Source organism: Hypanus sabinus, chromosome 4 (assembly GCF_030144855.1).
Source record: "Hypanus sabinus isolate sHypSab1 chromosome 4, sHypSab1.hap1, whole genome shotgun sequence".
NCBI classification, from domain to species: Eukaryota; Metazoa; Chordata; class Chondrichthyes; order Myliobatiformes; family Dasyatidae; genus Hypanus; species Hypanus sabinus.
The window spans coordinates 24,217,149-24,242,292 of record NC_082709.1 but is presented as its reverse complement, the minus strand read 5'-3'; the positions used below and the strand labels follow the sequence as shown (position 1 = coordinate 24,242,292).

At 36.7% G+C, this 25,144-nt stretch overlaps 2 protein-coding genes across 3 annotated transcripts in view; one reads left to right on the top strand and one right to left on the bottom strand.

Moving 5' to 3' along the window:
• Nucleotides 1-2,160, top strand: part of ppig (peptidylprolyl isomerase G (cyclophilin G)) — a 53,233-nt gene extending 51,073 nt beyond the window's left edge. Inside the window, exon 13 of the mRNA XM_059966624.1 lies at nucleotides 321-2,160. Within this exon, the coding sequence (XP_059822607.1) occupies nucleotides 321-1,977 (1,657 nt within the window). The 3' untranslated portion in view covers nucleotides 1,978-2,160. The remainder of the gene's footprint in view (nucleotides 1-320) is intronic.
• Nucleotides 2,161-8,076: 5,916 nt separating this feature from the next.
• The window catches only part of cfap210 (cilia and flagella associated protein 210), a 36,966-nt gene continuing 19,898 nt past the window's right edge, over nucleotides 8,077-25,144 (bottom strand). Inside the window, exons 3-9 of one of the 2 annotated variants that reach the window (XM_059966626.1) lie at nucleotides 24,041-24,214; nucleotides 22,334-22,539; nucleotides 20,313-20,469; nucleotides 14,980-15,119; nucleotides 14,056-14,248; nucleotides 11,752-11,916; nucleotides 8,077-8,663 (exon numbers count right to left, since the gene is read on the bottom strand). In XM_059966626.1, coding sequence (XP_059822609.1) covers nucleotides 8,301-8,663; nucleotides 11,752-11,916; nucleotides 14,056-14,248; nucleotides 14,980-15,119; nucleotides 20,313-20,469; nucleotides 22,334-22,539; nucleotides 24,041-24,214 — 1,398 coding nt within the window. In that variant the 3' untranslated portion in view covers nucleotides 8,077-8,300. The remainder of the gene's footprint in view (nucleotides 8,664-11,751; nucleotides 11,917-14,055; nucleotides 14,249-14,979; nucleotides 15,120-20,312; nucleotides 20,470-22,333; nucleotides 22,540-24,040; nucleotides 24,215-25,144) is intronic. The other variant, XM_059966625.1, reaches the window with a different exon arrangement.

Sequence of the window (25,144 nt, the reverse complement as noted above, 5' to 3'; positions counted from 1 at the left end):
TTTACTGATTTACTGAAATCATTCATGTTACTATTAAACAAGAATATACTCAAGGTTTAAAGTGATTTGAATTAAATAAACAATTAAAATAATTATTTTCTATCTTTAAATATTTAAAAATTAAATATAGTTGTATTAATGGTCTTTATTGATCATTATTCATTTCTGGAGTGAGCCTTTCCTGTGAAATGACTTTTTATTTAACTTGCAATTTCAAAACAAAGTAAATTTTCTTAGATTTGTAGTAAATGTTATTCTTAAGAGCACATTCAAACATATATGTTTGCTAATCCCATTTCTTTTCCAACTGCTACTTAAAGGGGTGAGCTGAATGACAAGAAAGAAAACCATGATGATAGAAGTCCAGGCAGAGGAAAAGAGAGAGTGGCTGCAGACCACAAATCAGAAATATTGGAGAGTCAAGAGAGGAGCAAAGAGAAGGAGAAGAAAACAGACCAAGATTCCGGCAGGAATCATCGATCCAGAAGTAAAGAAAGGGAACAGAAGAAAACAGACAAAGATGACAAACTTGATAATACCAAGTCTAAAAGGAGAGATAAATCGAGGAGCAAAGAAAGAAATCAAAGCAGAAGCAAAGATAAAGAAAAGCAAACCAAAGCCAGAAGCAAGGACAGAGAGCAGAAACAAAACAAAGAAAAGAAGGCAAAATCGAGAAGCAAAGAAAGGGAACATGCAAAAGGCAAAGAGGGGGACAAACATGCAAAATCAAGCAGAGAGCAAGAACGAAATAAAAGTAAAGAGAGAAGAAAACGTGAAAGATCCAGAAGTCGAGAACAGAGTAGAAGCAGAGAGAGGGGGAAACGAGCCAGGTCAAAATCTAGAACTCGTGATCAAGAACAGAGTAATAGTAAAGGAAGGGACAAAGGGTCTGAATCAAAATCCAGCACTTATGATCAAGAACAAAGTAACAACAAGGAAACCCTGAAACCGAGCGAATCAAGAAGTAATGATCGAGAACAAAGTAAAAGTAAGGAGGGACGGAAGCAAGCCAAATCAAAGTCTAAAAGCCGAGACCGCGATGAGAGTAAAAGCAAAGAAAGAGCTAAGCGGGCCAAATCACGATCTAAAAGTCGAGGAAGAAGTAAGAGTGGAGATCGAGAAAGACGGGCCAGATCAAAGTCTAAAAGTAGGGAACGAAGCAAAAGCAGAGAACAAGAAAAAAAGACCAAATCAAAATCTAGAAGTCAGGATCGGGAAGGGAGTAAAAACAAAGACCGAGGGAGAAGGGCCAAATCCAGAAGCAGGGATCGGCAGCATTATAGAAGTAAAGATAGAGGAAGGCGAGGAAAATCTAGAAGTAAAGATAGGGAAAAAGAGAAAAGCAGAGAGAGAGAAAAGCATGTAAACTCCAAAGGTAGAGACAGGGAACACAAACACCGAGAAAACTGGACTAAATCCAGCAGTAATGGTGAGGAACGCAGCAGGAATAAAGATCAAGAAAAGAGAACTCGAAGTAAAGAAAGGAATAGAAGTCAGAGCAAAGAATATCAAAAGAACAGAGATAAAGAACAGAAAAAAAGAGGGCGGTCGAGGAGCAGAGATAGAAGAAGCCCTGAAAAGGATCGGCATGATGACTCTAGGAAAGAAGAGAAATCAAAAAGTTCAGAAGATAAAATTAAGGAGAAGGAGTTAAAAATAGCTGAAATTGTAAGTACAAATGGTAAAAAATTACACAGCAGGGAGCATGAGAAACTGAAGAGCCATAGCACAAGCCAGGTTAGGGATCAAAGCAGTAGTTCTGAGAGTCTGAAAGAGAATGAGGGGAAAAATAAGGAGAAGGAACGAAGTAGTAGCCCCAGTTTAAAGAGGAAAAGGGGCGATAGTAAAAGTGAAAAGAATGAAGAGAAATATGATAAAAGTAACCAGTCAAACAGCAGGGTAAAAGATCAGAACCATGATAAAAAGCATTCAAGTTGTGATTCAGCCCCAAGTTCAGATGAAGATAAAAGTGAATAAATGTGCTTTACAGATAAGCAATCAATTGCCAATAAATGTTTCTGTGATCTTTATTTTTCAGAGGCATGGTTGGGACATGTCTTTTAAACTTGGATTTCTGTTGAGTTTGTTTTTTTTTTGACAATCTGCAGCCCGATTATTTGTATTACTGGACTTTTAATAAATTTGTAAAGTGTTGCAAAAGTTGGTTTCATCTAATGACTTAATTTTTGGAGCTTTATTAGTTTTAACTTTTTTTTTGGTTTCTAAAACAACAAATGACATTGCAGATTGAGTTTTGTGTTCTTTATTGTGATCATTTTCATTTATTTTTACTGGCAATAGTATGTCTGAATGGCTGAAGGCTTTCTGGCAATTTACATTTTATTTTGTTTTTTTCTCCAAAGAGTAGTTTAAGGGAACTTGGTAGGGTTCTTGTTTGAAATAAATTTTAAGGGATTTGATCAAATGTCTCTTTAAAATTGATTACAATTCAATGTGGTTAACATTAAATTGGCTATGTTGCTCAGTGAGATCACAAGGGTCCAAAAACGAAAACTGCGGGTACTGGAAATCTGAATTAAGATAAAATGCTGGAAACACTTAGGGCAGGGAATATCTGTGGAGAAGGAGTTAAAGTTAACATTTCAGGACTTAAGATGCTGCCAAAACTGCGGAGTATTTTCAGCTTTTTCTGATAAGGATGATTGATATGGAGTATAAAACAAAAAAAACATTTAAAACTAGTTTTCAACATTCATCCCTGGAAGTGATTAAATAATTAGTTGATATTTTGTTAACTTGAATACAGAGTATTATTATAAATATCAGCTTAACTGCCCATGATAAGCTTCATTTTTATATATCACAATTAAAATATTGCAGAATCTTAAATACCTTGTTTTTAGCTTAGTTGTGATGCAATAAACAGCACACAAGACAAACATGATTTGGGAGCTTTAGAACTTTTATTTAATGTAACGTCCTGCCCATCGATTTGATTTCATCTTCCTCATTTGCTTAGATGTTGATCCTGGCTAAGCTTAAAACTGCAGATAATTAGAGATTACAGATCAGAAATATACATTTTTGAAATTTTGATTCATTTAAACTTACTCTGATTGAACTTGTGTGAAGCACACCATAGTAATGGATCTCAATCAAGCTGAGTCGCAAAATTCTAAAAGTACTGGAGTATAAAAAGTATTTGCAAAGATTGCTATGGAATTTATTCTTTCATGTGATTGTTTAATGGTTAATGCATTACAACACCGCACCAAACATGTTTCATATAATGAAATGTCATGCTATCGTATTTTATTCCAAACCTCTACATTTGGATTAATGTTCCACATAGCTCTTAATCTGGAGAAACAGATACTCCTCTTTCACCTTCTTAATTCAAAATCCAAGTTCTAAACAGAGATCCATTGAGTAGTTTTAACTAAGATTTAACTGATGGCAAGTTCTACATACCTGTTGTACTACCTAGTCTTGAAAATATCTTCAGGAATCTTAATGCTTGAGGCAAGCAATGTTTAATGTTTATTTTATTTTCTTGTCCTTGAAACTGTCCAAAAGTTATCTTTATCACAGATTCTTTCTTGAAGCATCTTGTATTTTTCTGATTTAAATTTATTCATATGAAAAGATAAAGATTAAAATCTTTATTTTTCTAAACTCATGGAAACAGATTCGTTTCTCCACATAATTAAATTCTGTAGTAATTTCTGAAAGACTGTGTTTCTTTAGAAAGTGTATAGTTACAGTGTATGGTCGTGATACTTTCTACAAAGTTCTATCATGCAATAAAATCATATTGCAAGCATACTTTATTTGTAAAATTTATGATAAATCCTACCTTGCAATAAAATTATTAAAAGCTTCAAGTGCTAATATTAGATAATCTCTCATGTATATAAAGCAGTAAATTTGAGCTGCAGTGTTGTGTTTTAAGCATGTAACTTATTCTGTGTGGTATAAATCTACCTATCAACTGCGAGTACGTCTGCCATTGTGTAGTATATGGCATCTTGGCTGCTGGAGTGGTCAACTAGTGGAGAAAATGAACAACCGCTTAACAGAAACCTGAGTTCTACTTCAGCTGGCACCTGGTCCAAGTGCAAAAACAATTTTTGACTTGTAGATAGGATGTGAACATCAGTAAGAAGTTTGCTATTTATTATCCATTTCCAATTATCTTTAAGAATGTGTTGGTGAACTACCTTCTTGGATCACTGCAATTGTTCTGCTACGTGAATTCTAATAATCATATAACCTAAAGAGGAACTTGCAGGTGGTGATGTTTCTGTGTGTCGAACACTGTTCATCTGCTAGGTGTGGGTGTTTTCAGATTTTGGAGGTACTCGGGAAAGCATTGACATGTAGGTCTGTTGCTTTTTGTAGTGATAAAAGGAATAGCTGTTTTGAATTGTGGATGAGGTGTCAATCGTATTGACTGCCTGGTGCTAGATAGATTTGAATTTCATATCTCAGGTTGAAACTGCTCCTAACCAAATGATGGAAGAATTCTCCATTGTGTCTCGTAGATAATGAAAAAGCTTTGGGAGTCAGGAAGTGAGTTACGGCGGAATGCTTAACTTATGATCAGATCTTATTGTGGCTAGTTTGTTTTTTTTTGTGATTGAAGTGAGACAAACGTGAGAAATGAAAATAAAGATTACACACTTCTACATAGTTCAATTAATCAACAGCTAATCACTAGCTTTTTCACTTATAGTGTTAATTTAAATCTTCCCCTTCAACTTTAAAGAAATTATGTTCAATAACCAGTTTTTTTAGAAATGCCAGTTTTTGGAAGATAATCTTTGGGAATAAAAGAACAGAAGGAAAATATGAATCTACAAAAGTGAGAGGGTGGGTTAGTAAGTATACAAATGTTATAAAGATGGGTGGTGGTGACAGCATAGAAGATGGGCAAAGAATACAACACAATACAGATCAGTTGCAGGACTGGACAGAGAAATGGCAGGTGGGAGTTTAACCTGGCCAAATGGGAAGTGTTGCACATTAGTAGCTCAAATGCAGAGACAGTACACTTGTAATGGACCATAGCAGTGTTGATGAGGAGAGGCGTATTGGGGTTCAAAAGTTCATAGCTCTCTGGAAGTGGCTACACAGGTTGATAGGATGGTTAAGAAGGCATATGACGTGCTTGCCTTTATTAGTTGAGGCACTGAGTTCAAAAATCAGGAAGTTATTTTGCAACTTTATAAAACTAGTTAGGCCACATAGGAATATTGCAGTTCTAGTTGCCCCATTATAGGAAGGATGTTAGGGCTTTGGAGAGGGTGCAGGAAAGGTTTACCAGTATGCTGCCTGGATTAGAATGCATGTGCTGCAATGAGAGATTGGACAAACTTGTGCTTTCTCTGGAGCAGTGGAGGCTGAGGGGAGATGTGATAGAGGTTTATAAGATTATGATAAGTATAGGTAGAGTAGGCAAACAGTATCATTTTCCCAAAGTTGAAATGGCTAATACCAGAGGGCTTGCATTTAAGGTGTTAGAGGATGATTTTAAATGAGATATGAGGGGTAAGTTTTACATGGAGAATGGTGGGAGTCTGGAATGCGCTGCTTGGGGTGGTGGTAGAGGCAGTTACGTGAAGGATTTTTAAGAGATGTTTAGATAGACACATGAAAATGGAAGTATATGGACATTGTGTAAACAGAATTAGTTTAGTTAGCTGTTTAATTACTAATTGGTTTGGCACTACATTGTGGGTGAAGGGCCTATTTCTGTGCTAAATTTTATTCCTATGGTTTAAACTTTAATGTTTCAAACAAATACTGGTTATGACAGCTAAGTCCTTGGACATTGAAATTTGTAAATACAGCTGCATAAGTGTGTAATCCACCAACATTGTGGTGTGCATTTTCTCAGCCTGAATGTGAGACCAGTGATATCTTCATACTTTTGAAGCTACCTTTCGTATTAACTCTCAGAGATGTAACAAAATATTGATGTATTTCATTCATTTACCCAGAACATTGACAGAGTAAGCTACGGGTTAAACAGCCTCTTTTTTTTCATCTGTAGTTCTCTGATATGAATGGAGTGGTGGGGGCTGAGGAGAGATTTGATTAAAGGTTTATGATATGCTTGTTTTTTGCCCCATCTTCCCTCAGAGGCTCTTCAGCCTCCATGCTAGCTGTTGCTATAAATTGTTACTATCCTCAAGGGCTGTGCTCTTGGTCCTTTGTCCCCTGTTCAAAAACCAAACCTCAATCTGTCCTTGCAAGCAACTGTGCTGCCTTTCATCTCATTCATTTGAACTGTCTCTCATGATTCCTGAAAATTCTGTTCTGCAGCAGCTGAACAACTGTAACAGAAGTCCCAAATGATATCATAAGTGTGAGAGCGAGACATCTCTGAGGCCATTTATGGTAATGATTAAGTGGAATTTATGTTACTCTTACATTTCTTATACACACTATTGGATGACTGTGATAGAACTTACACAAGGGTTTGTATTCCTACCTTAACACTTAATCTCTGGATAGCCTACAGAATCTGTCTTAACCCCTTTCCATCCCTCAGCTGTACAATTGCTAGACTTCTATGTCTCTTGATACTGAGTACAATGATACTAATAAATACAGTGATTTCAAAAGATCAGCAAGATGGTGCCAGTGACCAATGGCGATGATGTGTAGCTAGCTCACTAAACTACTAGATACTCTAGTAGATATACTTCTGAACTGCAGTCTGCAGCCTTTTAAAGATGTTCTTTTGAACCTACTGAACGATCTGGCACTTTTGCAATCTCCAGAGGGATTTAGCCAACTAAACTCTCGAGTGCAGGTATGACTGGGGCATCCATCCCTGAGGGGTGAATGCTGCATCAAGGCTGAATAGCAAAAGACAAACCAATGGTCAGCTCCATTACTCTGCCTATTAAAGCCTCAAGCAAGATTAAAATCGTCAAGCATGGGAGCAGTAAATCAACAAGCGTTCAGCAAAGTCTGCCCTTGTTTGACTAGCTTCCCTCTCTTTACCGTCAAGTTCAGCACCAGTTGTTACCCTGCAGCTATCAGGCTCCTGGACAGGCGTCACATGCCTCAGCGCTGAACAGCTTAAACATTAGTCATGATTTAGACTTTGTTCTTCAATCCTTTTGAAATGCCATCACCAGTCTGGTTTGTTAATTTTTGCACATTTTTAAATGATGTACAAGTGAAGTTAACTTGTGTGTCCTGATCTTGTGCTGCTGGTGTGAAAAGTTAATTTCATGCCATTTATACTCTCCATATATACCTATAGCAACAAAAACGTATTTAAGTGAAAATGCTCAATGTTGCCACCTCTTACTTTAGTATATAACACAAGGATCAGAGGACAGAAATCTCATTGACAGGGTGAGAAATAGCCCTGAAACTTCATCTGCCATTGTCTTATACTAACTTGAGTTTAATAGACAACTGAATTTCTCATCATGCAGAAATTTAAATGTGAATGTTTAGAGGGACACACATGAAATCCATTAAAATCGTAACAAAGCATATCCAAAGAACTAAATACCAATACCTTCAAAACTTCAACACAAATCTATGTGCTATGGAATTGTCCGAATGTATACTGCGTCCAGAAAGTGGAAAAATTCTCATTCGGACTCTGCTGGTGGAAACACTGCCATTATTAAAGTATAGCCCATCACTCTGCTTTTCAAGAATTTTGTTTCTAGGATACATTTCTATTTTGCATATCTTCAAGCAAGTACAGTAGATTTAGAGGATAAAATCTTGAAGTGGCCCAGATTAATAGTAAAAGTCAATGGAATTTGAATAAAATGCTCAGTATACTGTACATTGAATGTAGAAAATATTGCTTAAACTTTAGTCATAATTACACTATATTTGTACTTGGTATACTGGTCAAAAGTTCAGAATCTCAAAGCAGGGCACTTATATTTAAATACTATTGCCTATGAAGATCAGTGAACAGATAAAGGAAATATCAAAACCTGTACTGATAGCATTATTACTATTCAATATTAGCATGATCATTATCGGTCAATTTTTACTTGGCTATTGTTAAGGTCAATGTCAAGTAAAATTCACCTCAAAGGTTTTTATTTTTGGTAGAAATATAATTTAGTTGACAGTAGAAAAGTTCTATACTTGTTTCATTGTTTGATATTTATTTGAATCTCTCAAATTCACAACATAACTATCCAAACATTGTTAATTTCATAATACATGCAATCAAATACTTAAGTACATGGTTATTGTGAAGATGATTATGGAGATTAATGTTGGCAATTTAATGTAAGATGCTTGTAAAAGTGATGCAATCAATTTGTCAGTTATAATTTCCAAAGCATTCACCATATAAACCCTAATGATTTTTTGGATTTCTCAATATCGCAGTTGTCATATAACTTTTTAATCATTTCTGTTGTGTTGCTTTTATAATTTGGAAGCTGAATCCCTGAGGCATCCTGGACTTGGTAACTTGGTCTAATTCCACCTTTTTCTTTGAACACAGGACCATGCCCACCACCAATGCCCTGGTGGGCAGTCTTAAGAAGTGGATAAACATTTTGCCCTTTTTTTGAAGCTGTATTAATAACTTCCTGTGCATACTTTTCAAATTTCTTCTTTTCCACTTCAAGCAGAGCCATGGTTTTTTGTTCGTGTTCCAGTTCATCTGCACGCTCACCTAGTGTCTTTGCTTTCTTTTCAGCCTGGAAATGGACAAAGAAAAACAAACCTTTGAGACAATACATGGATCATAATTAGGGCATTTATTCTTTAACAGAGGCAAGGGAAAACTGAAGACAATCTTCAAACAACAATGTTAACCTGATCATCCATAAAACATTCTCACAACTGCTTGTTTATTTTAACAACACTGGAAAGGATATTTTTCCCTGAATTATTTTAATCCTTGTAGAATTCCTTATCTAAGTCTATCTCTTTGATAGGCAGAATTCATTGCAAGCACATTGTGAATGCAGAATAAATGGGCCAATTTCTTTAAATGTTAATTCACAATTAACTCATTTGAGCCAATAATGGCAAAAATATTAAGTTTCAATACATTAAAGTGTTCAACATTTTTATAATCTTAAAGTTAATTGCATGTTTGATTAGTTGTTAATCCTTTATTTTGTTTACAATTATGTTAACTTTATATCTTGCTATTTACTGTAAGTAACCTGCATCATAAGTTGACAAACACAAGAGATTGTGCAGATGCTAGAAATCCAGAGCAACAGACACAAAATGCCGGTGGATTGCAACAGGTCTGGTAGCATCTGTAGAAATGAATAAGCAGTCAACATTTCTGGCCATGTCCCTTCATCAGGACTGGAAAGGAAAGGGGGAGATGATAGAATAAAAAGATGGGGGTAGGGGAAGGAGAACAAGCTGGAAAGGGAGAGGTGAAGTTAGGTGAATGGGAAAGATAAAGGCTGGAAAAGAAAGAATCTGATGAGAATAGACCATGGGAGAAAGGGGCAACGGGGAGATGGTAGGCAATGTCCCCTCTAACTTGTAATGACCAATGTGCACAAAAATCAAGTGCTGTGCAATTTTTGCCCAGTGACAACAACATGTGCACACTGAATAATTTCTTAAATAAAAACTATAAGCCAGTTCTAAAATCTGCAGACAAATCATCGCCAACTTCCATCAGAAACTGGAAAAGGAAATGTGAGGTAGAGTGTGACAACCTTTTGTGCATAGTTTAAATTCCTTTGTCCACTAGTAGCAAAAGATGTGTGCGTGTGCACACCTTAGAGAGAACATTGGTGGTAGGCAGATGAGGAGGAGAGGCCAGAATGGGAACAGAAGAAAAAGGAAGGGGGAGGTGAAAAGAAAAAGTTACCGGAAAGTAAATCAATGTTCATGGCTATCTAGGCAGAATATGAGGTGGTGTTCCTCCACCCTGAGAGTGGTCTCATTGTGGCGGAAGAGGAGGACATGCAATGACATTTCAGAATGGGAATAGGAATAAAAATGGTTAGCTGCTGGGTAATTTTGCTTTTGGCAGATGGAGCAGAATATTACAAAAGTGGTCACATTTCCATAGATGCTACTTGGCTTGCTGAGTCCCTCCAGCATTTTGTGTATATTGTATCTAAGTTAATACTTAACAATGATTTTAAATTTTGTATAACACTTAGATTAGTTATCATTTATTTTCAAAAGTAAGAAATATGATGTTTATCATTAATACCAAGGGATACTATAATTACAGGCAATTACTAATTGACAAAACAATTAGGTAAATCAAGTTACCCATTTCTTTAAAAACAAAAGCCCTATTTATGCTTTTCTTTTGTTTCTTTTTATGTGTTTCTTGTTTATGTGTTTTTTACTTTTCTCTGCTGTCACTTCATATTCACAGGAATTAAGGTAGCCCTCCCAACCTATAGATTTGGAATTAAGTAGGCCATTGTTCAGTCATGCTATGTATCAGGCATACTGGTGAAGGACTGATGATGTTTAACTGTAGATTAATAAATGTTGCCGCAACTGACAGTGAATTAAGATTGTTGACAATTGTTTGTAACTATTATAAATATAAATAGAACTCTTCTTAACTATGTTGGCAAGAAGCATGCTGATATTTACAACATAAAGAGAAATGGGATTTTGCATCACATGCTTCTCGACTAGAAAATATGTCTTGAGTGCTTGATGTTTTATTGCTAGTCTTGTTGGTCTTTACACAAGTGAAAAGACTATTGCCTGCACATTGAATGATACTTATTTTAGGTTCACTAAATGGGTGTTTTCATTTGTCCTAATGTAAAATCAAACATTGTTGTAATACAAATCGCAAAAATGGGTCATCCTCACTTTAAGAGATTATGATTGTGTTTCGTATCATTAAGAATTATTAAAGCCCAAACCGGATGTTCATAAACAGTAGTCAATTAAGTTTACAATTAGAGATTGGGACATGTTAAAGTTATCTCCCTCTCTATGAGGCAGATAAAAATGCATGGATCTCCAGAGACCTTCCCCTTCCCCCAAGACTTACAAAGGGATTGATTGCACACCAAAACAGGTGCTCCCCAGTCGATTTGAGGAGCAGCACTAAGGGCCATGGATCAGACTTCAACAGAACACAGATGCTTTGATCTCTGCCCAGTGCCATTGAGTAAAATTGAAATGATTTTGAGAAGTCAGGATAAAATTTATAAAATTACATCCAAGGAGGGTTACATGAAATTGTGTGATACTTTCATACTGATATGTCATTGTGAGTGAATAGTCTTTATTGTTAATTCACAATTCTGATGAAAGGGTTTTGACATGAACCTGTCACTATCATTCTTGTTTCACAAATTCCATCTAAACTACATTTCCAGAATGTTCTAAGTCTTTTTTTGAGATTTTCAGCATCTGCAGTTCTTTAGATACTTAGTTACTGACAAAGGTCCTGATTTCCTTATCTAATTACTCTCAGTATGTTAATAATACCCACTGTGCATGTTCATTATATTGTTATGTGTACAAAATATAATGAGAAATGACATCTCATTCAGGTGAATTATGACAGGAAGTATACGTACAACTTCCCAATGTATGACAGTTCTACAGAAAATGGATTTTAAAAACTATATCTAGAACACATTTGTGCAAAATCAACATGTAAAAATGAACTGATACATCCAGTAGTCAGCATAAAATTGGGAAAAAGAAAAATCAGTTTGGGATCTGTTTTCACCATCCAGAATCACATGATAAAGATTGGAGGAAAGGAAAGTAGAACCAGGACCTACCCTACATGAATAAAATATATAATTTCATAAAACTCACCATTTGTTCAACAAGGAAAGATTGTATGTTTCTGCCTTCTTCCAGATTCTTAAGCTTTTTCTTTTTTTCCTTTTCATTATGCATATAATCTGCTTCCAATTTGGCATGAAGGGTTTCAATTGCTTGTAATTTTTCTTCTTTTTCCTTCTCCTCATGTTCTTTCAGCTAAACAGACATTATCTGGTTAAGTTACATTGCCTCAAAGTGTACTCATTAAAGAATCATTAAGCATTGTATTAGCTAAAGTGAAATATCACCTCCGTGCTCTCCACTGCCTGAGCAGTGACTTGGAAACACTTCAATTTGCCAACAGATGCTATTTCATTAGCTCTTCTCTCAGCTCTGGAACAACTGGACAATAATGATGCATACATCAGGATGTTCTTCATTGACTACAGCTCTGCTCCAACATTATCATCACTTCAGAATTAGTCATTAAGCTACATTACCTCAAAATTAAACACTATGCTCCAAGCCTTGATGTCTCCTTGTGCATGAAAGGATGTGCTGAAATGGGAGAAGGTTGAAAGGTGATTCAAGAAAATGATTCCAGAATTGAATGGCTTGTCATATGAAGAATGTCTGATGGCTCTGGGCCTGTATTCACTAGAATTCCAAGGAATGAGGGGTGACCTAATTGAAACCTATCGTATGGTGAAAAGCCTTGACAGAATTGATGTAGAGAGGTGGTTTCCTATGGTGGGAGAGTCTAAGACCAGAGGATACAGCCTCACAATAAAGAGGCATCTTTTTAGAATAGAGATGAGGAGGAATTTCTTCAGGCAAAGGATGGTGAATCTGTAGAAGTCTTTGCCATAGACAGCTCTGGAGGCCAGGTTTTTATGTATTTTTAATGCAGAGGTTGATAGATTCTTGATTAGGGCATGAAGGGACACGGGGAAGGTAGGAGATTGGGGCTGAGAGGAAAATTGGATCAGCCATGATGAAATGGTGGAGCAGATTCAATAAGCCAAATGGCTTAATTCTGCTCCTATATCTTATGGGTCTTATGGTCAAGAGAGCAATCCCTATGGAAAGCAGAGAGTGGTGGTAGGAGTTGGGGAGATAGATTAGTGATAGGATCCCGTTGTAGATAGCGGAAGTTATGGAGAATGATGTGCTGATACAAATGATGTGCTCGGGGTGGTTGGTGAGGATAAGGGGAAGCCTATCCCTATTATAGCGGCAAGAGGATGGTGAGGGTAGCATTGATCATTGTGGAAGGGAAACCCTGTTCTTTGAAAAAGGAGGACACCTCAGATGTTGTAGAATTGAAAGGTTCATCTTGAGAACAGATGCAGTGGAAACAACAGAAATGAGAAAAGATAACATTCTTACAAGTGACTGTGAGAAGAGTGATAGTCAAGTCATAGGTATAGAGATATAGAATTTATTTTCTCTATTCTGTGTATCAAATGAATGGCCTCAATGTTTACTGTACCTTTCCTCTATTCAATGATTCCTTATATTCTTTAATGCCTATATCCATACTTTCATCTCATTGTCTCTAATAAAGGTGTCTCAATCAATCATAAGTTTTGAGAGTTTGGTATGTTACCAAAGTCTAGTCATGGAGAGCATTCTTACTGGTTATATCACTACCTGGTAAGGAGGCTCCAATGTACAGGAACAAAAGAGATTACAGGAGGTTACGCAATTTAACTTTGGTAGGACTTATAATGGATTAGTTCACTGTCTATCTGTTATTAAGTCCTACTGAAGTTAAATTGCATTCCCATAGTATTAGGATCAAAATCGGTTTATTATCACTGACAAATGTCATGAAATCTGTTGCTTTGTGGCAGCAGTACAGTGCAATACATAAAAATGACTTAGAACAAGAAATATATCAAATGAAGTTAATATTGCAAAAAGAGAGAAAAAGGGGTTCATGGATCATTCAGAAATCTTAAGGTTCCTGTACTTCCACCCTGATGGTTGTAATGAGAAGAGAGCATGTTCTAGATGGTAAGGATCCTTAATGATGGATGCATCTTCTTGAGGTACTGTCTATTGAAGATGTTCTTGATGATGGGCCAATGTAATAAAATTTTATTTTCCCTATATATAACATGGCTTTAACCATGCAGATAATTTCAACTTGGATGTCCAAAATGGGCAGTAGCATGTTTATGGGCAGTAGTATGTGCTACCCCTAATTTTATTTCTACTTGGATCAGGTTTGGCATACAATAGATAAACATGCAACTGCCTATTTTGGATGTCCAAGTTGAAATTACCTGCCACATTATAAAGAGGGAAAATAAGATGCACAAGAAACAGCAAAACCTGCAAGTATTTTACCATCATAGTTCTGTGTTCTTCAATTGCCTTCATATCTGCCACTAATTTTTCTTTTTTTTTCTTTATTTCCATCTCTCTTGCAGCCTCCTTTTCTGCTGCTGCTTTCTTAATGCGGTCTGTTTCATCTCGTGCTTCCTCTCTCATTTGTTCACTTATTATTTTCAACATCCTGTTTCTTTGATCTTCCTTCTCCCTAAAATTGCCAGAAAATTGAAAAAGGACATAACATTTCAACTGTTCTACAGTTTCTTATTAAATAAAAAACCATAAAAAAATCAATTATTACAAATAAACTACCCTTAATAAAACAAAAAAGACATTTCAAATACAGCAGGGAATTCATTTTGAAATCATGAACATAGAGAGAAAGCATATGAGAGGAGTTAAAGTAAATATCTTAAACTCAAGGGATAGGTGGCCTATTTTACTACATAGGGAAATGTCAGCCACAAGTTGAATCCAGGCAGGTCTCTGGATAATCAGCTTTCTACAATAGGAATCAACTATTGTTCTGCATTATGCATTTTCAATATACAGATGAAACCCAAGATCCATCATCATCTGGTTTTATGATGCAGTGTTTCCCTACGAGTGGTGGTGCAGTTTCCTTAAAGAAAAAACAGCACACTTTTGACATTTTTCACAGCTCCCAGTAAAAGATATAAAAATTATAGAACCATAGAACATTACAGCACAGAAACAGGCCTTTTGGCCCTTCTTGGCTGTGCCGAACCATTTTTCTGCCTAGTCCCACTGACCTGCGCATGGTCCATATCCCTCCATACACCTCTCATCTGTGTACCCGTCCAAGTTTTTCTTAAATGTTAAAAGTGAGCCTGCATTCACTACTTCAACTGGCAGCTATTTTCTGAGATATTCCAGATAAATGTTTATTTGGCAAAAATATGCTGGGTTGTTTCTTACTTGTCAATTTCTGCTTGTCTTTCTTTCCTAAGCTTCATCATTTTTTGTTTTGCTGAAACATATAACCTGATATCTTCATCTTGTAATTCTTCTTTTTGCTTTTCTAGTGCTTTAATTATATTATTGTTCTCAACATGTGCCTGAAAATCAAAAAATTGAGAATTAATTTATCTTATGATTTTAATGTAAACATCCCAAGTTGTTTCAGAAAAGCATTGTCATACGATATCAGATCAGATGACCCTAACCATGGCAAAGTGGTAGATTTTAAACAGCGTCTTCAGAGGGGCAAGTGATAGAAGGACAAACCGGTCTGTACAGAGAGAGAATTCATAGCCTTGATAACTGAAGGCATAGCCTCTGATAGAAGAGCACTTAAATTTGGGAATGACCAAAAGGCCAGAAATCAGGCAGTTCAAAGGTCTTGGAGGACTGTAAGTTAGCTAGAGATAATGGAATTACAAAGTGCTGTGGCTAAAGGTGAGAAATGTAAAATGAATGTTACTTAACCAGAACCACAGAAGTTATGGGTAAACTGAACTTGGTGCAAGTTATAATCAGTAAGCAGCCAAGCCACCAAAGAAAATTTATTTAATTTGTTTATGTAATTAAGCATGTAATTTATTTAACTGAAGTGAGCAATTCAAAGATGTTAAATGTCTTTCATTGTGAAGCTCAGTATCTTTTAAGCCCGATACCATTCTTCTGCTGCAGTTAGGGCAACTCAGGATATTTTGCTGTTCATTCCAGAGTATAGCATATTTATTTTGGATGAACATAGTGAGCTGACAGTCAAAGAAAATTTGGCAGCATGTCAAAAGATGAAGACTACTGTACAGAATGGAGTAGATAAAATGGCAAATATTGAAAGTGGAACCTCTTTGTATTCCCTGAATTATAATTTATTATAAAAGAGCTGTGTTTCCCTTGATCTCCTTGTTTCTTTCTCCTGTTGAATTAAAATATAGCATCTCATTATTAGATCATAAGACATAGGAGCAGAATTAGGCCATTCTATCTCCAAGTATATCCAACCTCCAACCTCATCCTTAACAATAAAGTCCAATGCTTTCCCTACCACTGGGGTTAGGCTGACTGAGCTATAATTTCCTTTCTTTTGCTTTCCTCTCTTCTTAAAGAGTGGAGTGACACTTGCAATCTTCCATTCCTCCGGGGCCATGCCAGAATCAAGTGATTCTTGAAAGATTATCACCAATGCATCCGTTATTTCTTCAGCAATCTCTCTCAGACTCTGGGAAGTAGTCCATCTGGTCCAGGTGACTTTTCCACCTTAAGTCCTTTGAGTTTGCCTAGCACTTTTCTCTTTTTAATAGCAATGGCACTTACTCCTGTTTCCTGACAGCCACAGACCTGTGGCACACTGCTAGTGTCTTCCAAAGTGAAGACAGATGCAAAGTAGTCGTTAAGTTCACCCACAATTTCTTTGTCCCCATTACTACCTCATCAGCATCATTTTCCAGTGGTCCAATATCAACTCTCACCCCCCCTTTTATTCTTTATAAAACTGAGAAAGCTTTCGGTATCCTGCTTTATATTATTAGCTAGTTTGCCTTTATATTTTATCTTTTCCCTATTATAGTTTTTTTTAGTTGCCTTTTGTTGGATGTTAAAAACTTCCCAATCATCCAACTTCCCACTCACTTTTGCTATATTATATGCCCTTTCCTTGGCTTCTATGCAATCCTTAACTTCCCTCGTCGCCTACCCCTGCCATTTGAGAACAATATCTTCTGTGGGACATATCCTGCTCCTTGTGAACTATTCCCAGAAACTTCAACCATCTCTGTTCTGCTGTCATCCCTGCTAGTATCCTCCTCCAAACCACCTGGGCAAGCTTCTCTCTCATTTGTCTGTAATTCCCTTTATTCCATTGCGATACTGATACACGTGATTTATGCTTCTCCCTCTCAAACTGCAGTATGAATTCAATCATATTATGATCACCGACTCCTATGTGTTTCTTTTCATTAAGCTCTCTAATAAGATCTGGGTTATTACACAACCCCCAACCTAAGACAGCCTCTCCCCATGCAGGCTCAAGCACAAGCTGCTCCGAAAAGCCATCTCATAAGCATTCAATAAATTCCCTCTCTTACATTCTGACACCAACCTGTTTTTCTCAATCCTCTTGCTCAATCCCCCATTACAATTGTGACATTACCCTTATTACGTGCCTTTTCCAGCTCCCTTCGCAATCTCAACCCCACATCTTGGTTTCTTTTTGGAGACATATACATGATTCCGATAATATTTATTTTACCCTTGCAATTTCTTAACTCCACCCACAAGACCCTATGTCACCTCTTTCTAAAGATGTAATTCCATCGCTTACCCACAGAGCCTCACCACTGCCTACGTCTTCCTGCCTGTCCTTTCGATATAAAGTATATCATTTGATATTAAGATCCCATCTATGACCTTCTTTCAGCCACAACTCAGTGATGCCTGCAGTGTCATACTGACCAATCTCTAAGTTCATCCACCTTTTTCCAAATGCTACATGCATTTAAATACAACACCCTTGGTCCTGCATTCTTCATCCTTTACTTTGCCTTTGTGGTACAATTTAACTCTTTGCTCTGTCTGCACTTGTACCTAATCATTGGCTTGTCCTTCCTTACATTCATGTTACACCCATCATCTACTTGTAAACCTGCTGGCTCATCCTCAGCTCTATCCTACTGGTTCTCATACCCCTGCCATATTAAACCACTCCCAACAGCTCTAGAAAACCTGCCTGCAAGAATATTGGTCCCCCTTGGATTCAACCTGTTCCTTTTGTACATGTCCCACTTGCCACAGAAGAGGTCCCAATTACCCAAAACATACAAAAAAGCTGGATGAACTCAGCAGGTCGGGCAGCATACCCAAAAATCTGCCCCTGCTCCAATTCTTCAGCCGCACATTTATCTGCCACTCATTCTATCCTATCCTCACTATCACCTGGCATAGGCAGCAATACTGAGATTGCTACCCTTGAGATCCTGCTTGTCAGTTTCCTTCCTAATTGCCTGTATTCTTTTTTCAGGACATCCTCCATTTTTCTACCCATGTCATTGGTACAAAAAGGACCACAACTTCTAGCTGCTCACCTTCCCTTTCCAGGATATTGTGGATGCATTCAGAAACACCGTGGACCCTGGCACCTGGGAGGCTAACTATCATCCATGCTTCCTTTTCACGTCCATAGAATCGCCTATCTGAATAGTCCAAGATCAATCTAACCCTTCCCTTGCACATAGCCCTCCATTTATCTTTTGTCGATGTGCCTATCTAAGAGTATCTAAATTGTCCCTCATGCATTTACCTCTACCACCACCATCTACGCACTTAACACTCTCTACGTAAAAAAAACCTATCTCGGACATCCCACTGTACTTTCCTCCAATCGCCTTAAAAGTATGTCCGTTCAATCTATGCCTCTTTTCATCCTATACACCTCTATCAACTTGCCTCTCTTCCTTCTTCACTCTAAAGAGAAAAGCCCTAGCTTGTTCAACTTTTCCCAATAAGACACGTTCCAGGCAACATCTTGGTAAATCTCCTCTGCACCTAAAATTTCCATATATCCTTCTTATAATGAGACTACCAGAACCGAACTCAATACTGCAAGTGTGGTCTAACCAGAGCTTTATAAAGCTGCAACATTACCTCATGGTTCTTGAGCTCAATCCACTGACTTAACGAAGGTCAAACACACCATATGCCTTCTTAACCATCCTATCAACATGCATGGCAATTTTGAGTTATCTATTGACTTGGACCCCAAGATCTTCAGTTCCTCCACAATGCTAAGAATCCTGCAATTAATCTTGTACTCTGCCTTCAAGTTCAACTTTCCAAAGTGTATCACTTCATACATTTCCAGATTTAACTTCTTTTCCCATCTCTCAGCCCAGCTCTGCATCCTGTCAATCAGGAGTGCAGTGCTAGCCAGAGCGCACCCGGCACATCTTTAAGAAAAAAGCCAAAATAAACAAGCTAATTAATGAAGTGCTGCCCCGAAGCCAGTCTTCATCAGAGGAACTGAGGTGGAGAGGGTCAATAACTTAAATTCTTTGGCATTAAGGATCGACATTTCTCTCTCTGAAAAATGTTAGAGGATTTGTCCTGGGACCAGCACGTAACTGCCATTACAAAGAAAGCACGGCAGCACCTATACTTAATTAGAAGTTTCTGTAGATTCAACATATCACCTCGATCCTGACAGCCCTGTCTTTTCAGCCTATCTGGGCCGGCGTTTAACAGCTAAAGGCTCCAGCACCCTGGAAAGAGGAGTGAACATCGCGTGGAGCAAGTGAAATCGGCAATCACCTCTGATCTGGGCCGACATTTACGTGCTGGGCTGCACCTGATTAATTAGCTTGCTTATTTCGGCTTTTTTCTTAAAGATGTGTTGGGTGCGCTCCGGCTAGCACTGCACCCCTACTGTCAATATCCCATTGTAACCGACAACAAACTTCTAAACTGTCCACAACACCACCAACCCACACAGGCATATTCTGAATCTAGTGCTCACTTTTTGACAATGAAACTCATTGTAGAGAGATCAAAGTATTCCAGTTAGATTGACTAAACTATTCCACCTTTTCATTGTAATTTGGATTCTCACCTGAGTGAAACTGTGGTATTCTACTTTTTATTTGACCTAGTGTGATAGGCAAGCACTTGTGAAGTAAGGATGGATTTTTGATTTTATATAGCCAAAAGCCTGCATAATCCAAGACCCCACCTGCCCTGGACATTCTCCCTTCTCTCCTCTCCCGTCGGGCAAAAATAGAAAAGTCTGCAAACACATACCAACAGGCTCAAGGACAGCTTCTATCCTGTTGTTATAAGATGATTAAATGATTCTCTGGTATGATAAGATGGTCTGTTGTCTTCATAATCTACCTTGTTATGATCTTGCACCTTATTATTTGCATTGCATTGTCCCTGTAGCCTTTGCACTTTATTCTGCAGTCTTTTATTACTTCACCTTTATTTTACCTCAGCACACTGTATAATGATTTGATCTGTCTGAACAGTGGATAAGACAAGCTTTTCACTGTACTTCAGTATATATAATAATAATAAACTAATCCAAATTCCAAATGAAGTAAAATTTAAGAGTAAGGGATAGCTTAGATATTTGTACTGTTAATCCATTAAATAATCAACTTTTCCAAGCAAAGCTTTAGGGGCGTTACAGGAAAGCAAAAAGATATCATATCAGAAATCAAATTCAAGGTCCTCTATGACAACAAACCACTAGAATTTCTGGAACCACATGTTACTCAACTCATTAAGATGAAGATGTTCTTGAAGCCTACCATTTGGTTGATCTTATTGTTATATTTTTCTTGCTTTTTTAGTTCTTCAATTTTACTAAGTTCCCATTTGTACAACTGCGCCAATTTCTTGATTTCTCTTCCTTCCATTATATCTTGTTGCTTCTCTTGTTTTCTTAGTTGTTCCTGTTCTTTTATCCTGCCATCAAATAAATCTTTAAATGCCATTGTTATAATGAAAAGTTAGTGAACAAATGAGTAACTTTCACCATACGCTTTCATAAAACATTGCACTTGGTTTCAAAAGTTGCAGCTGGTATCAAATATGCACGCATACTGTTGATATTTCTCATGACACAGGTCAAAGTTAGTCATGGTGAGAGAAGTGGCAGATAATATTAAAATGTTGGCTATTTGTGGGCTCAGAGGAAATCAGGCACTTAAAATGTAATATTTTCACGATCAAGAGAACATCCACCACTGCCACTTCATGCACTGGACCAAAGAGGTTTTTGAGGCAGGGGTGTAACTGCCAGAACTATTCTAAAGATACCCAACTTTTGTCCCTTCCAAGATGTTTTACAGTGGCACAGCAGTTATCATGACTGCTTCACAGCTTCAGGGACCAATTCAGATCCTGATGTCAGCTGCTGTCTGTGTAGAGTTTGCATGTCTTCTTGTGACTACAAGGTTTCTCCTGCATAGTCCGGTTTCCTCAAACATCCCAAAGATGTGATGGAAGATTTATTGGCTATTGTAAATGATCCCTTAGAATGGTAGTAAAAAACTAAGTTGCAGGGCTACTGAGAAATAAAGAGAGAGTGAATGAAACAAATTGGACTTGCTCTGCTAGAACCAGCAATGATCAAATGAACTGAATGTTCTCCCTCTCAGTCATAATAAGTAACTAACCAAGACAAACACACTTAAATCCCTTCCAAAAATGTTAGTTTAATTACATTGTCCTTGAAGATTTCGGACCATGATAATAATTTGAATCTCCAAATGCTTCCCACTGCTACACTTCATTTAACAGGTATACCTAGTCTCACCAAATCACCTTCTTCTTCAGGGCTGGAAAACCAGAAATTACAAGTACAGCAAATTATTATTTTTTTTCTCCCAGTATTCTGTATCTTAAGTTGATGGCCACATCTAAAGAAAGCCTAGGCAGCAGCCCAACAATATCCCTTATGGACAACACATTTAGGTCCAACTCTGATTCACTTATGAATTGAGATGCAGTGCAGAATAGGCCTTTCCAGCCCTTCAAGTCATGCTAACCAGCAATCCCCTAATTTATCATAGTCTAATCACAACACAATTTACAATGACCAATTGACCCACCAACTATTACACCTTTGGACTGTGGGAGAAAACTGGAGCACCTGGAAGAAACTCACGTAATCACAGGGAGAACGTACAAACTCCTTACAAAGAGCAGCGGGAATTAAATCTGGGTTACCTGTACTGTACAGCATTGTTCTAACCACTATGCTACCATGCCGTCCAGTAATATTGTGATGATAATACAAATTCCTGGATTAGAAGAACCAGGAGTTTTCAAGCCCCAGTTTTAACAGCATACTTTTAATGGAATTTTTTGTCAAGTATATTCAGAATTATGAAGATGTTATGTAGTTTTTTTTATAACTATTTGCTATTTATATTAAAACAGTTAAAAGAAATAAATTTATATTGATTTTTTTATTATCTAAGAATGTCCCAAAGCACTTTGCACCCTATCTGATTTAGAGTCACAGTTGAAGTGTAGGAAGAACTGTTCTACAGGAAGCATCAATAAATAATTATATGATAATATCAGACTTTATTTTCAGTCATGTTGATTTAAATGTAAATATTGGTATGGACTCCAAACATAACTTCCCTGCAGTTCATCCCTGCAATATTGCCATGGATCTTTTACATTCAGATTATGGAGTATAACAGGCTTTAGTGTAAAATCTTTGAAAAATACCACTTCCAATAGTATCATTTTTACATAATTTACAAATCAAACAAATGAACTTCAAAACTATAATCAAAATCAATTCTTTACTCACTGTTGCTGATGGAAATCAGAAAGAGCTTTTCTCTGTTCTTTCTGTTTTAGCATATTTTGATACTCTCTATCCTCACTTGTGTACCTTTGGCGTTGCATTTCCTCCACAAATTGTTTTTCTTGACTTTTAAGAAGATGTTCCCTTTTCCGGTTCAATTCAATCTGGGCTTCTCGCTCTTTAAGCGTTTCAGTGAGCATCAGTGCAGCCTACAAAAATGTGCGTGTTCATTATGACAAACACTGATGTCATGTAGATTGTCCAATAAAACTGTCTGATCCGATGAAGTTATATAATGAAATTACAAATTCATTATATTTATTCACATCAACATGACTCCTAGACTGAATTTTGACTTTCATACACGTCACCATTTCTAACTCTACATTTCTTGTACACTGTTTGTGTTCTTAGGTAACTTGAACGTGGATATTAAGCATTTTCATAGAAATAATGTTACAAAAATCAATGTAGTGCATCTCTACCATGTTTAAGGTGATATGTCCCTCTTAGGCCACCAAATCCAATTTCTGTACATATGCGCAGGCCTGCAATCAGCTCAAAGTATTGTGGGTACACATAGTTTGAACAATTTGAGATAAACTGGAACATTCTGTTAATGCTAAAAGCAAAAATCTTAACAAAATATCAATTACACCTCCTCTCCCTCTGCTTCCAAGTAAGGATTCCATTCTATTCTCCGAATTTTGCATTTCCACCTGATGATAAGACTTTCCATTCCATTGCTCTGAGATACCTAGTTTTTTTAAAATTAAACATGGCTTTCCTTCTGCAATATTTGACTGAGGTCTTAAACATGATAACTCTATTTCCCACACTTCTCATACTCCCTCTCCTCCCATGAAGAAAAAAAGATAGGTTTCCCCGTTCTTACTTATCATGCCACCCACCCCCACCATCCTCCACGTTTAATGGATCATACTGGGAATTACCCCCAACTTTGACAAGATGCCACCATCAAACATATTGTTACCACCACTCATAGGAAATGTATTACCTGGCATTTAACCTCTTCTACCATTCCTGGAACATAAAGTTTTTCAGATGAAGCAGCAATTCACGTGTACTACTTCCAAGGCAGTCGATTACACTGAGGTGCTCTTGACATTGTCTCCTCAACAGTGGAAGAATCAAACCCAAATTGGTTGGCTACTTTGCACAACACCTCTGTTTGGTTTGCAAGGGAGATCCAGACCTTACAACTATGCAACATGTTAATCCTCATCCCACTCCTACTCAGACCACTCTATTTTTTGGACCTCTGTGCTAACTTTTAGTATTAAATAAACACTAAAAATTATTTTTACTGCGTAACTCTTAATCTCTCAATGGCAATAAATTATTCCATTTATTTTTTCAGCAGATGGCCTCAGACTTATCCATATTGAACTTTTCACCCCACTCCCTGTAATACACATACTATGCTTCCTATCAATGTAATTCTACATAGCTGAAAGAACAACTGATTCAGATGAATCAATAGGTTGAAGCATTGGTTAGGTAATGTTGAAATCCAGTCAAATGAATAAAGCAAGTTAACTATGGTGATGGATTAATTAAGAAATAATTTAATTTCTGGAGCAAAATTATAAGATTGACAAAATAAAATCAATTTTATAATATTCAATTACAATAATTTTTAATTCAAAAGATATTATAAACTTCTTAGAAAAAAACATTATACTGTACATTAAATCCTTTCACTCTATCAGTTTGATAGAAAAGCAGAGTTTCAGCCCGTTCCAGATGTTCTTTTCTTTTCTGTTCCATATATTTTGCCTCTTCTAAATCTATTTGTCTCCTATCCTCTTCTTCCTTTTCTTTACGTTGTTTTCCTGCATCAAGTCTTCTTTGTCTGTGACCCTAGGATAGATCATACATTGTTTTTAGAAATTAGCTTTTGAAAACATTTTAACATTTTCGCTATGAGACATTAACTTTTCAATTACATAACATTTAATTTACTCTTGATACAAGATCCTCAGCAGCTGATTCTATTATAATAATTGTTTCCACAGAGGCAATCAGTGCTTTTGCATGAAATGTAATATACCTTTATTGCAGTTTCGAGGCTCTGAAGTTCAGCATGGTTATTCTACAAGTAGTTAATTATGAATATTAATATATGTATTCAAATCTGTGGATTAAAATACTTACTATAGCTTGAGCACATTATTAGTGAAGTGTTTATTTGACTTCTTTTGGCTTCCCACAACTATTGAGTATATAAATTTATCCCAAGGATGGTGGTTATTTTAAGAAATGACTCAAAATCAGATGTGTAGATATGATGTTAACATGAAGTGTATACAAGAACACATGCAGAGATTATTAAAAAAAATAAGCCTTTTGGCATTAAATAAAATATTATTTAGAATAAGTTAGTCATGGCATACAATTAAAATCAATACATTGCCATACCAATATAGAAGGACAAATGCTAAAATTAAGTGTCTTTTGCGGCAATGGCTCCAGTGTATATATGGGGAATAAATTCCTTCTACAGTAAGGAATTAAATAAGAGATTGAAAGATAGTGTGTCCTTAGAAGCAACAAGCCTAGCCAAGGTATGTACTTTTCAATGAAGACTTAACTATAGCAACCTATTTAACCACTAAACACATGACCAACAAATACAGCAACATATTATTCCCGATATTTCACTGTATTCTTGTGCTTTAGGAATTTAATGCAGTTTGACCAGGGATAACAGAAAGAAATAGAGAGAAGACAACGTACTAGAGTTAGATGTCTGATATTATAAATCATGTGTGAGAATACCCTAAAAAGAAC